The sequence below is a fragment of the Corvus hawaiiensis genome, chromosome 4 (assembly GCF_020740725.1).
Source record: "Corvus hawaiiensis isolate bCorHaw1 chromosome 4, bCorHaw1.pri.cur, whole genome shotgun sequence".
Lineage (NCBI taxonomy): Eukaryota > Metazoa > Chordata > Aves > Passeriformes > Corvidae > Corvus > Corvus hawaiiensis.
Window position 1 is genome coordinate 19,644,586 of NC_063216.1, and position 14,536 is coordinate 19,659,121.

The following is a 14,536-nucleotide window of genomic DNA, read 5'->3' on the forward strand; positions in this document are numbered from 1 at the left end:
CACAAAAAACAGGTTAGGCAGTAATGTGAAAAAATAAAGTCACCTGACTAAAACTCAACAACTCCAACATGGACCTCTGGCAAACATGTACCATTCAGAAGAAACTATAAAAGTGAAGCTTAGAAGTTTAAGAAAAGATGATTTTACTATGCTCTATCATCAGCTCACAGGCATGTTAGAGCAGATATAAAGAAAAGAAGCACCAAAAGGAAAAGATATAAGGAATATATCCAGTATGCTGACCATTAATACCTACCCAAGATAGCTCTTTTAATAAGTTAAAAATATATTTTAAAAATGTTAAAAATCTACCAGAAATGCCATCAGCAAAACACTGCTATCTATGGACACTGGTAAATGAAAGGTAAGCTAACACATTTTTGTTAGGATCATTATGAGGGCTGGGGAAAAATACGCAGCATCCAAATAAACAAGTCCAATTACAATTACAACCTGTAATGTTATTTTTCTTAGTTGCCCTAACAGCTGTCTCCCAGAACAGTTCTGAGTATTTCCAGCAATGTGCAGGCAACTCTGCATTGTTTATTTCCTAGAACTGTCTCATTTTGACAAACAGAATTTCAGTCCAAAAGGTTTCTATTTCTCACAAACATTAAGACTTCAAAATATTGCTTCTATGTTACACTTACATCAGGGAGAGATGGTAGATTATAGGAGCTCCCCACTGGGGAACTCAAATCTATCACAGGGGGACCGTAATTCTTTCCATCACACCCAGCAGCACTGGTGACTGTGGGGCTGGATGGAGTCGATGTTGTGCTGCTTGCAGTTGAAGGGGTGGTTGAAGTTTGTCCACTACTGATCTGCCACTAAAAAGAAGAGACAATAATCCACAATTCAGCATTATTTTCTTTGCAACAGGTCGCATCTACTGAACATACTGATAAAACCAGCAGCTCAGTTCAGGAAGCTGAATTCAAACATAAAATCCTGATTTACTGTTATCTCATTTCAAAAACCAACCTCACAAGACAACAGAAGATGACAAGTAGCTGAAAACTATGAATAGAAGAAATGAATGCAAATACTTAAATTCAAAGCTATACCTCAGTGTTAAGTATCTATTAATATTTCATGCTGCATTGACAGTGTTGTGGAAGAAATGTAACAGTTTTTGTGAAATAAAAGCGCTACAGGTAACAGGCTGAATGCACAACTGCTCCAGTGCTTTACTAAGTAAATGGCTACAGTGTCACCTGGATGCCATCAAGTCTTTGATGTTGTGCTTCCCTTAACAACAAAGTCATTAAGAATTTGAAATGACTGGACCTCCATCCACATATATATTTAACACCATGATATGAAGTGCACAGTCAAGTCAGACCAAATTTCTTTCTCATTTAGATGTATGCAGTTTTCAATGACTTTAATGGAATTTCATGGCAACTGCAGGCAAAATCTGACTCTGCTCAATTCCTTTTTAGTCAGTCCTTCTATTTACTGGCCTCTAGTTTCAGAAAGACATTACTGAATAATGAGGTATCTTGAAAGAAAGGCTTGTAGACAGGCCAGTCTTCTTTTCAGAGGCATGGAATACAAGTGACTTACTTTTTATTCTTACAAGTTCTCTTAGATATTGTACAGCTTTCTTCAATTTGTGGAAGATAAGAAAAATCTTATAGAATAAGAGCCTTCTAGGCCTCTGATCACTTCTGTTCACTCACAAAAAGAACTTTGGAAGATGTGCAGCTGGCATGAAGAAAAAATAAGTTGTGTAACCTCCTCATAAGCAGAGTGCTGACTGGTTAAGGAGACACGAGGACAGCAACACAGGTGTTGACATGCAGCCAATGTGTGTTTGTTTTGGTTAAGAAAAATGCTAACAGGTATAATTTTAGCTAGTGTATTTTTAGCACAGTATAAAGCCTGCATGGTGTATTTTTAGCATAGTATAAAAGCTTAGGCATACTCCTACAGTATATAAGGCCTTGTGTGATGGCAATAAACTCAATTCTCTTCGGAACAAGAACCAAGAGGGTCCGTGTCTTTATTTCTCATTGCTACACAATTTTGTTGGAATTAGTTCTCTGATATCATAAGCACTGCAAACATAAATGGTATTACACCACTTTTCAGGTCACAGATTTGTTTGATCCTTTCCTGCTTACCTCTAGTGACATGACTTTCTCTTTCCTTCCATGCACCTAACAATTCATGTGTTAATAATAGGCTTTTTAATAAAGATGATCCTTCCTAAACATTTAGAACACATATGATGTGTTTGTTTCTGCCCCAGCTCAGCTGCTGATTAGCTGGGCACTGATCAGTCTCACTCAGCAGAGGTCCCACAATTGTGGACTCTGCTTTCTCCCCTCACCTGTAAAAGTTCAGATTTGCCATACTCTGGAGAATCGTGGCAGCTCTAACTTCCTATTCAAGGTTCCTGGTGAAGCCACTATAATCTGTTTTGTCTACTCATGGACTGCAGTGTGCAGACCATGGCCATGCTAAGTTCTGCATTAGTGGTCAGAAACCACAGTAACAGCAAGTAAGACAATGAAACACCTACACGACACACACAGAGGCTCAGGTCCATAATGCTTCAGCTGCTTAGAACTGTCAAAATGAAAGCAGCTTGACAGTTACCTCATTAAGAAAACTATGGGTATCTTGTCATAGAGAAATAATGCAGCCTCTGTTTTAATTGAAAAGCACTCTAGAAGTATAATATAAAATATGACACAAAGCACATTTGATGTTTTATTTCTAAATGGAGAGTGAAAAGGGAAAGAACTCTACCTGTTTTATAGCTTGCTGCGCCAAGAATGCCATTTGCAATGGGTTGGGCTTTACTGCTGGCCTTGGCAGGTTCTGATTTTGGGGAAATCTCATCTGTTGTGTAGGAAGAGCTGAACCATTGGGCTTGGGGCTATGATTCTGGAAATGAATCAAGCGCGGAGGTGCCTGCATAAAAACCATAAAAACAGTTCTGCAAGTTAGCTGATATCTATTCAATATTCCACACATTTTTTACTAAATGGCTCTCTTAAACTTCTGAAACTCCTCACAAATTATATGCAAACAAATACTATCACACCATTTATCAGAATGATCAAAAGCATAGACTTTCAATGTTAAAACCTAGTAGACAGTTTTGAATTATTTTAATATATGAAGAGATATCACAAGAGCCAGTGAGAGTGTTTCCATCTTGGAAAGATATATGGGAGAATCATTGGGTATTATGCAAAAGAGATGTAGAAAAAAATTAATGACATTCACTTTTTCATCACTTGACAAAAATTCAAAAATGTTGCTCAGCACTATATACGGCTAGATAAAACAAGATTTTATTTTTTTAATGAATAAATATAGGCTGAGTGTTACCATGCATTTTGCAAGGCAAGTTTAAAATGCCCATTCAATTCTCAGTAGAGAAAATGTTCTCTATCTACATAGCCACATGCTGAAGATGAAGCTATCTGGAATTATGTATCTAGACTTAAGTTCTTTCCTTTTTATCCTATCTTACTTTACTTTCTCCTTCAGTGCCATGAAAAAAAGAGACTCTTCTTTGTAAACAGTCCTAACTTACCTGATGAGAAGCAGGAGGTTGCTGCATGGCTCCTGGCATTCTTGGGTTTGGCAGAACTGCTGGTCCTGCTCTGCGTTGAGCTTGCTGTCTCTGAGCCATGACCTGCTGCTGCATGTGCTGGAGTCGGAGCTGCGCTAAGCTGATCTGTGTCGGGAACTTGGAGAGCTGGTTGGAAGGTAAGCTGCCTGGTGGCTGTAAGTTTGGTTCCATCACAGGGCTCTTGGGCATATGTGGTGGGGTTTCCTTATCTTCAATTACCAAAGAACCTATTTTAGCCAAAATAAATAAAATCAATACCAAAGTATGGTAGTTAGCAGAAATGCCATCACAGGTCAGCAATATGCAGTCTGACTAGAACCCAAACCATTCCTGAAGTAACTTGTACCATTACTCAGACTTTATTTTTTCTTCACTGGTTCTTAAATCTAGCTTATCTAAAGAAAGTGAACACATTTGATCATAAACAAAATGGCCTAAAGGTTGTGATTTCTGAAACTATATACATAAACATGATATGGTTTTATCTATCACCTAAACTCTTACAAGAACCTCAGTGCTGGTCTATACAGGTGCCATCTCTATTATAGCACTTTTCAGAATGTAAGGGACCATATTTCACAAGTTCATTAAATGAACACACACCAAAGAAAGAGCCCACCAAAATCAAGAAAAAGTGAGTCATGACAAACATCTCAGCTGAGCAGCAGTTCAGAGTTATCACCACACAACCTGACAGCTGGTTTCTGGAAACAAGTTTCACTTTCAATTCCTGTCTAAGAAAATTATTTATAAAGAAGAAACTCGGAGAATTTCCTTGCTACCATCCAATGTCCTCATGTCTGGGAAAAGGAGTTTGTTTGCCTTGAAGAACTGCTGTAACACTTTCTTTCTCTGACACTGTAGAGAATCATACACTTGCCCCTACACTGAGAGAGCACTTTCTGATGAAAGGCAGAAAAGGTCCCACATGTATCTCACAAAGCCTTCTGCACGTGACAGAAAAACAACACTGCCCACCAAGCTAACAGTGGAGAGAGAAAGGAAGCACAACAACAGTCAAAATCCTAAAAGAGCTCTAAAACCTTTAAGTTCTCCTGCTAAGCTGTTGAGTTTCTAGGGCACTTATCATCGTGGCTGAAAGCTGTCCCATGGGAAAGGACCTGTGAGTGCTGGTTGACAGCAGGAACCCATTCTCAGGATAGGGTTATAAACTGTGTTCCTTGCTTCAGAAGCCAGAAGTTATATGTATTGACCAGAAAATTGAAAGCTGCTATTTTCACCATCACATACACAGTTCAAACAAGGTAAGTTTGTTAATATTTTCTCATAGTATTCATAAATAATACTTTTCCCCATGTTATGCACTTTAAATGTTTTTCACAGTTAGGGAAATACATTTAACAGAGTAAATCAAGAAATGAACAGTGCAGAGGCTATCATCGCAAAAAGAAAGCTGCTTTCAAAATAGGATCAAGACTCCAAAGGGCTAATAAAAATTTATCATACCTAGATTGAAAATATTCTGAGCCCAGAAGCTAGGATCACAGTGGAACTGGATGGTATTGTTAGTCACTGGTGAAGGATCACACCTTGCTCGGAGAAGATACCGTAGTCGATATGTGATCTAGAACAGGAAAAAAAACAAGGGGTTTTTTTCATCTGGGGCCAGAGCCATGTATCTGAACAGCATAAAAATCCCAAAACCACACACACCCCCCAAACAAAGCAAGCAACCAAAAAAACCACCAAGCCCCCTGAACAAGCCCCTAGAGAACTGAGGTTAAAGACAGAGAAACTTGTCCAAGCTACAAATAAAGAGGTATTTTTAACATCTTCCCCTTATTCCTAAAGTACTTTTAAAAAGAAGTTAGCTACAGCCTAAACAAAAATAACAATTCTTCCCAGTAGAAATACATATCTTTCCAAAAACTAGGCCATTATATTCAATGATTTTAACTGCTTGCAAGTGAAGTTCAGATTTACATAACCATTGATGTTTTTTACCCTACAAATCTATTTTATCTCATTCATTTTTCTGTCAAAGAAAAGTATGCCATACGTTTGGCAACAAGTATGGTCACAGGGAATTTTCTTTTGTACTAAATTTAAGTTTTCTTCAGACAGCCAAAGAACAGATTTTTATAAACTGTCTTTGAAAACTCAGATTCACAGATATTTTCAGATTCTTCCAATACCTTGGTTCCCAAGAACTGGACTGTGATTACACAAGAGGATATTCTACCAAATGCTCACAATGTATCTACTTCCTAGAAAGAAAATGTTGTCTTGCAGTTGTTTCCCTAGAAATGTCAGGAACTGATATACAGAAATATAACAGGCACTAATTTTAGAATCACACACAGCAGATCCTGAAAAAAAAACCTCTTGTTTTTCTTGAGTGATAGATTATTTCCTAGAAAAGATAAATATTTGGCAAAATCATCTTAACTGTTCAAAATAATACAAGTTGGGCTTTTTTTTTTTTTTTTCCCCCAGAGGAATTTTATAAGAGCTTCCAGCGAACAAGTTTTTTCTTTCAATTTTAGGCAGGTCAGTTTAAGACCAGACACAAAAAACATTTAATGAGACTCAAGATTTTTAAACGACCATGGAAAATTTTAAGTGCATTATTAATATTTTGGATATAGACTTCCTTAGGATTTCAGTGTATACTAACAGAATCAAGTACACGACACTACAGAAATTCTAGTCTTTTGTCCTGTTACCAGTACTGGTCACACACAGTTCCTGTCACAGTTTGTTCCATTATTTTCCTACTACTGTGCACACACACAGGCATTGTAGATAAACTCATGACTAGTTACCTCATGTTAGTTGTAATGAAAAGTACAGCCCCCAAGCTGTAATGATAACCTTTAAATCTGACGGGCATTCCTTCCTCTCTCCTGGATATGCTGGAGCAGAAGTCTCACATGCTCCTCTACATATCACTGCTTGGAAATAGATTTTTCCAAATGCCCACAGATAGGTTAGCTACTCAACTCCCAAGCAGCACCAGCTTTCTAAAGCTCAATCTGTTCTTTTCAAAAGTACTTCTCATTTGCTGAGGGTTATGGGCTAGATGGTCCTTTTCTTCAGCTGCCTAGTGTTTACATGATTAAAAAGCCTGAAACTCAACTTGTTTTCTTACACAGCAGAGTCTTTGTGGCAACACCAAGCAATTATAAACAACATGACTCAGTCTGATGTCCTTTTTCTCTATTCAATTAAAAAAATATGACTGGCTGAGGCAGAATAAGGCAGACCCAATGAATTTAGCGACCTGAAGTTGATAAAAAACAAGCAATATTCTAGGATAGCCTGCAGTATCAATGGGTATCAAAAAAAGGAAAAAAACACCAGCAAAACCCAACAGCAAACCCAAACCCAAACAAACAAACCCCAACAAATATCCATGTAGGTTCTCAACTAATCAATGAGAAAATAAAGAAAAAAACTTTGTGAACCAGTTTATAGGAATTTGGGGGGAAAAAAGCATCTAGCATCTTTCCTCAGCATTGTTACAGATTTCTGCTATCAGGCAAGTACAGTCTAGTAACCTTTGGAAAAATCAAGGTAAGCTTTTGGTTTGCTTTTTTTTCTTTCAAATTTTCTAGGATTTCTGTTCATCATGAACAGTCAGTTTAGTGAGACAATGTGCACTCAGACCTTAAGGGCCATTATAGCAATGAAATATTTAGCTTTGTAACTTGTTTGTATGGACAAACAAAAGCCCTAGTTTAATTTTTATCAGTTTTGGAAGACTTTTAGTGGGAGATGAATCTGACAGAACAAAGACACACAATAATATTTACATTAAAATGCTAGATACCAGATACTATGATATACAAATACTGTTTTTCAAATACTGTTTTTACTCAGATGCTGTAGCAAGTACTGAAAAGAAGCACACTGATGATGTAGCACACACAGCATTTTTTCCCAGAGTTTCACAGGTTCACAGTTTTCAACCCAGAGAAAAGGAGTTGATCCTATTTCTGCAGATCTACAGAAGTTCTGTGGTATTGTAACAGGAAAGAACCATGACCAGAGAGCCAAATTAATAGAAACATTCTGCATTTATGTTAAAGAGAAAACCACGAAAAACTATATATAAATATTCCAATGAGTAGAAAATCATGAAAAATTCTAATACCCTAGAACACCTGACAAGCATGTGCTTGCATATCTGAGTTAACTCTGGTCTCTAAGTGAATGGAGAGAGCTGTCTTCCTAACCTTACCAAGCGTTTGCTGTACAAGAGCGCGGTGCTGCTCCCACTGGAAACTGCCCATTTGGAAAAATTCATGACATGTTCCAGCTGTTTAGAGAGACCTGCCACTTCCTGTTGCTGCTGCAGAAGTTTCATCCGATGCTCTTTTGCCAGAGTCTGCAAGTAGAAAAGCAGTTCCAGTCAAAAGGTTCAATGGGCAGTTAAAAGGCATTAGCTTTCATATTGGTAACTCACAATGATCAAGTGGTTTCACTTAGCTCCTCTAAAAAGGACTCCTGCCCCCGATGCAGCTATCAAAAGAAAAGTCACTACACATTTACTCAAGATATCAGGACTTGCTGTGCTAATGACACATTTTATATATATTTATATATGTGTGTGTGTGCCTCTCGACACACACACACTTTTTAAAACACAACTGGAGATTCTATTTTTCCAGGTGTCCATTCTAGACAATTCTCTCCTATGATTTGCTACTGGATTGTTGAATTTATGAAAAATTCTCATAGAACACTTTTCATGCATGATGCATAGAATTATAAATTGCAAAAGAATGGAGAAAGAAATTGGGCTCAGAGACATCCCTGATCAACAAACCAGGGCACACAGATAACTACAAACAAAAGAGCAACCACCCCTCGAAAGCCAAACTTGTCTCCACCAGAAACCCCACTGGCTCAAGTAGCTGGTATAGGACATCTCTCCACTTAGGAATCATGATAAGACATGCACAGGGCACTGAAGCTAGAAATTTACTTTAATGTGAATACATAGAAAAAAAATATTAAGACTGACATTTTTCTTTCTTATGATAGAAATTAAATTACCTCCAGCTGATGCAGCAGTGCTTTTCCCTTTTTATTTATTTCTACCATCAGTGTAAATATGGCAACTTTAATATCCTGTTCCACCTGCTTTTGATTCTGATTCACTTCAAGAATTCTGTAAGTAGACAGTATAGAAAATAATGTTCTTTAGCTCACAAACCCACCCTCTAAACAGTATTAAAAAAAAAATCTGTTGCTTAGAGTACAATACTTCTTGGTCATATGCATCAATTAATACATGTATCATCAGATACTTATAGTCAGGAAAATTACAGGCAGAAATACAGACCAAGTAAGAGTGACCTATGATAAAATTAATTAACTAATGCCGTAACTCGGTAAAATTGCTGACATCTGTCACTGATAAAAGTTAAATGCTAGTGGTAATTGAAATTGTCAATTTTCAGTTGTCCAGAACTTCTCTGGAATGGTTCCTGGCAATCAAAACTGCTTAAGTCTAATTTCCATCTATGGTAGAATGGCACTGATTTAGCCATGTCAACAACACTGCTCAAACTCATAACAGCAAAGCTTGATGTTATACTGGGGAAACCTCTACTGCTAAGATGATGGAAGAGTTCAAGTCATACTCGGCATCCCCGACTGTGCTGAATCTCCCTGGGTACTGCTGCCCCTGAACTCTCCTGAAGGAGCAACCAGAAAGGCTCGCTGCAGACTGCATTTTACAGATTTATTTTTCTCCCAGGTTTGTAGTACCCAGTGAATAAAGCCCCAGGCATAAAAGTATTACATAAATCTTCAAACACATGTCACAAACATTATGAAAACATGAGTCATAACCTTTCACTTTCTAAGAGGGATCTACACTAAGAAAATTAATGTGCTGATGGTGGGGAAGCATTTAAGACTGTCTTTTACAGTCTTTATTGCATAAGTTGTTTTGTTGCACCCAAGCAACATTAAGTCCACAGGCCGAGCAGAAGAGTTACGTAACACAACCAAGCACATTGAACAGGCAACAGTCACTACAGTGAACTGAAGATTTTAGAATTCCTCTTTCTGGAAGAATTAAAGGAGAGAGGTACAAAATACACTAATTTAAACATTTCAAGAAACTACAGTATATGTAAAGTTGCCTTCTGTCAGTTTTAACCTCAAAATCTGATACATACCTGTTTTGGATCTGTTTCCCTGTATATTTTATGTACTTAGTCTTCTCCATCAATTTGGTGATTAGTGTCTCAATGATAACTTTCTGGTTCTGAAAAGCTTCTTCTATAAACTGGTACCTGTAGTAAAAAGCAGTGAGGATTTACACTTGTAAAAAGTGTGATATACTTGCTAAAAAGCAGAGTGACTTACAAATAATACTTCTTTAATTGAAGAAAGAAGCTGCTCAAATCCAAAATTTAACTGTCATCATGGAAGCATATGCCAGCAAATGCTGATATATTTTATTTATAGTATATTTAATTTTATAGTCTATTTCTGGTCATACTGGGGGAAGAATTTACAATTTTCATAGATACAAAAGGACATTGTATGACCATAGCCTAATTTTAGCAAAAGAAAAATTATTGTTTTGAGGTAGTCATCACTTTGAATGTGAAAATGCATGTGAGCTATTACTTCATGCAAGACAAGGATGCAGAAATAGAAGAAGAGATTGCTGAGTTGGCGGAAGTTGGCAACATTTTAAATCAAGGAACCAAAATCTTTAAAAATTTGAGGACAAAAAGAGGTGGCACATTATACAAGGGATATAAATCCTAAGAAAAGGAGAATATAAGAGAAAGACTGCAACTCTGCAAGAGCAATGTTTAGGCTGTTCCAAGGAGCAACAGCAGCCAACACTTTCCCACCTACTGACGTTCACCTGCTCAGGCAAGCAAGTTCTTTGGGTGGTTGCATCAGGTACAGCAAGCATATAATATTTAACCAGAGTGCATCTGTCCCAAAACACTACTGAATGTGTCAACCAGCAAGATCTTTGCCTTGCACTCAGAAGTTGTATATAATTCTGCTTTTCAGCTTCAGCGGCCAGTAAGAGATGACCAAAGAACAGCAACACAAAGATTCTGGTGTCATAGTGTTGTCCAAGTACAGTATTAGCCAAACTGTAGGTTAACTCCTCCTTTGAAAGGGCTCTTCACAGAAAAAAATCCCCATTTACTCCATTCTGAAACTGTTTGGTAATGCTGTTATATAATCATCTTGTTGAAGGACAAATGAGAAATTACATGTAAGTGTACAGTTGCATAACACAGCCCCTGTGTTTTCTACGGACTCTCTGAAGAGCTGCATAGCAACAATTCTAACCAAATAACTTGACTGTAAAGAAAGGTCTTGTGTTTAAGTCACCAGATTAACAACTGGAAGAATTAGGTTTTACTCTAAATGTAACACACACTCCTCAATCACATTCTTTGGGACACAACCTCAGTTTATTTTTGAGTTTTATGTTGCACTTTTCCACCTGACTGTATTCCATACAGCTAGAAGTACAATCTACTTCAAGCTACCTTCCTGTAAGTGAGATAGATAAAACATGTGCTTTGCTTTGGTACCTGTGCTCTTTGTGCTCTAGTAACTGACAGTCTCGGCAGGTCAGCTTGTCACAGGTTTCACAATACAACTTCAGCTGCTCCTTTTTGTGGTAAGGGCAGAACACTGGTCGCTGACTGGTCACACCAACTGCCTCTGTTGAATAAACGAAGATGTTAGTACAGGCTACTGAACTTGTTCAAGATTTGCATTCTCCTGTTTTTCCTTACGTGTGCAAGTGTGTATCAGGTCAATCACTGAGACTAAAACAGCCATAAGCTCAAACTGCAATGTCTCACTCTTGTTGCTCAAGCATGGAACTAGCACCCTCTTTAATGGAAAATGTCTAGAACCTATTTTAACGTAATTCCTTATGGCCTCACAAAACTATTTACAAAAGGAGTAGCCAGTACTGTTGAGGCTGCAAAAGACATTGCACAACCAGCAAGTTCCTTTCTTAAATGGAGGTGAGGAGGTGGTTGACTTAATTCGTGCTCTGTCTTCTTTCTCAGCTGAATTGGTGAAAAGGGGTTTGAGGATATCAAGACACGTGCATTCAAAAGTGCAGAACATCCAGGATGTAATAACCAGGAGATAGGAACTTCCCTTCAGGACCCCATTTTAGATGGGTGAGAGGTCTCACTTCAGTTTCTAGTGAGCAAACACCAAAGGGTGGAGGAAACACCACCAGATCATAGAAATGAAATCTGTTCTTTAAACAGTTTAACTGACAAAGCCTCATTTCCTAGGAGTTAAGTTTGACACTGATTTCATAAGGATTACAGGGCCTGTAATGAAAACTGGCTTCACATTTGTCCTGGGTTGCAGTGTATTCTATTACCATCCTCAGGAGCTGTTGAAACCAGGTGGGGCAGTGTTTCCTTGCCTCCTCCCCCTAGACTATCTTGCTGTTAATTGCCCATCATTGTCCTGCTGCATGACTCAGAGATAACTCCCTCCAGACTATCTTCTGTTAATGAGCCTCATCAACACTTGGCCTCATGACTCATTACCCCGTTGTGAGATGCTCCACCCAGAGGGAGGAACCAGGCATCCCATCGTGGATATAATCTGGGACTCTGACCACCAGAGACAACCCTTCCCACTGGATTTCCAGAGGACAGGAGGTACACAGCCACCATTGGACTTTCTGAGGAAGAGCAGATCCTTTTTACTACAGGATCACTGCTTCAGAGGACTGCAGCCACCGTTCTACCAGACTGCTACCACCACCCTGCCTAACAGGGTGTCAGGTTGTACCTTGACTCTGTCAGTTTGACAGTGTTTTCTTTTACTTTTTTTTCCCTTTTCTTTAATTTCCATTAAATTGTTATTCTGACTTGGTGTCTCCCACTGGTTTGTTTTCAAACTAGTACAACACTGCAGCCCATCCTTCACTGCAGATCAATAAGGACTCTTTTTCATTCCCCTTCATTTACTTATTTTCAAGAAATCTGGAAGAAGTTATTTTCAGATCTCTGTCCTTCAGTCAAAATTCTTTTCAACTCATCAACAAACTTCCTCCCAAAGAGGCCTGAATGCACTGAGACCATTCCTACCACCAAGTCATGCTTCTGCCTAAGAGTCCATCAGCCACTTTTACTCACTTTTGTCTTCTCTTGAAACTACACTTTACTCACTTTTGATTAAACGTGTGAAAATGGGATACAGAATACAGTGTATATCTTCAAAGTACCATGGTGGAAGATACCCTTTGAGCAACAGACTACCTCATAATACTAGATAGGGTGGAATGAAAATAAATACATATTATAATACATATATTTAAAATAATGTATAACAAAAATCAAATTTAAAAATTATACCTTTACAAGAAAAATCATGAAGTCCAATGAACATATTAGAACCAGTAAATGTTTGTCAGCATCCTATAATGTTTATTATTCTCCTACAATGACACTAAAAGACATGACACAGTGGGGAAAAAACTGAAACAAAAGGGGTTCTCAATGAACAGGAATACAACCTTTTCTACCACAGAGTAGTCAAGATTTCTCAGAGAGGCTGTACTGTTCACCACATTCACCACTGTTGGTTCCCAAGGCCCAAATGGATAAAGCCCCAAGCAACTGGAGCTCAAAACTGAATGCTTGAAGCAGGAGGCTGGACTAGATGATCTCCTGAGGTCCCTTCCAGCCCAAATTATCCTAGATCCTACTGAGGAAAAACGCCCCAATTCATAATATACTTCCCTTACATTTCTAAGGTAAAACATTTCATCAAAAGATACTTTGCTAAAACAATGAATTTTGGCTGGCTTTTTATCAGAATGCTGAAAAAATTTAATCTATCAGTGCTCCTTTCCTGTTGTTCCTTACAACAATAAAGCTCATATTAACCATTTGTTAGACCTCTAAGTAAAACTAAAGGAGCCAAATACCTAAAGAAGTATTTTCTGCAGCTGATTTCTAAAGTCAAGAAAATAATTTGCAATTAATCCACCTGAAAGACAAAATCTATGTATATTTATTGGTTTAAAACATATTACATTAAAAAAAAAAATAAAGAAAAACAACCTTTACCACTACTCAACTTATCTGAGACAAAAAACTGACAGAAAACCAGCTTTCAGTTTACCACTTTTTAAAACAAGTGTGTTGGTCCAATATAATTTTCCAGTGCAGACACAAATTCTTTGTGAAATTATAAATATGTTACCTGGAGATACTTCCTCTTTCTGCCTCACAGTATGATCCTTGGTGAATTTAACCCTCTGGTGAGCTCGGATGCAGGTCTTGCACAACCACTCTACACATTCCACACAAAACCCATGAGCTTCTGCATTGTCTTCACAGCTTGTGCAGACCTGACGAGGAAGAAAAGGTAGCTGTCAAAATAAGTTTGGAATATACACACAAGTTATTTTTCATACATCATCAGTGCACTTCCATCGTTTTCTGAAAACAGTGAAATGAGAACGGAAAACTGCCTGAGGTACAGGAACATTATAAATAACAGCATAGAAGTAATTGAATGTGACTTTTCAAAGAAACAGGTCATTTTGTCAGTGTTACCCTAAAATCTTTGCCTGACATGATGAAAGTCAGACCACTATTTTCTGCCATTCCCTGCACACTCAGAAGCCATACAATGTTTACTATATACAAGATGTATATTGTGAAATATTTACTAATGACAGAACACAACCAGCACTGCTCTGATTTTAGAAGCCTCCCTCAGTTCACACAGCAGCTCTAATTTTAGCTTCCTGTCACCTGCTTGGGTTTCAGGAAGCACACACAGTACTGAGCAGCAAGGCTCCTCTCAAGAATCTTAGCATCACCACTAAAAGACAGTATTCCAGTTAAGTTTGTCAAAAAAGTTACCCCAGAACAGATTTGCAACCAATGCATAAGAATTTTCAAACTGTGGCCTGTTAACCCCTGAGGCTTA

General features: G+C 38.0%; 1 protein-coding gene across 2 annotated transcripts in view; it reads right to left on the reverse strand.

The window, feature by feature from the left end:
• Window positions 1-14,536, reverse strand: part of TRIM24 (tripartite motif containing 24) — a 58,668-nt gene that overhangs the window by 14,679 nt on the left and 29,453 nt on the right. For both annotated transcript variants that reach the window (XM_048300380.1, XM_048300379.1), the window contains exons 3-11: window positions 13,802-13,949; window positions 11,146-11,278; window positions 9,751-9,867; window positions 8,618-8,732; window positions 7,800-7,946; window positions 5,063-5,180; window positions 3,557-3,822; window positions 2,761-2,925; window positions 651-830 (exon numbers count right to left, since the gene is read on the reverse strand). In XM_048300380.1, coding sequence (XP_048156337.1) covers window positions 651-830; window positions 2,761-2,925; window positions 3,557-3,822; window positions 5,063-5,180; window positions 7,800-7,946; window positions 8,618-8,732; window positions 9,751-9,867; window positions 11,146-11,278; window positions 13,802-13,949 — 1,389 coding nt within the window. The remainder of the gene's footprint in view (window positions 1-650; window positions 831-2,760; window positions 2,926-3,556; window positions 3,823-5,062; window positions 5,181-7,799; window positions 7,947-8,617; window positions 8,733-9,750; window positions 9,868-11,145; window positions 11,279-13,801; window positions 13,950-14,536) is intronic.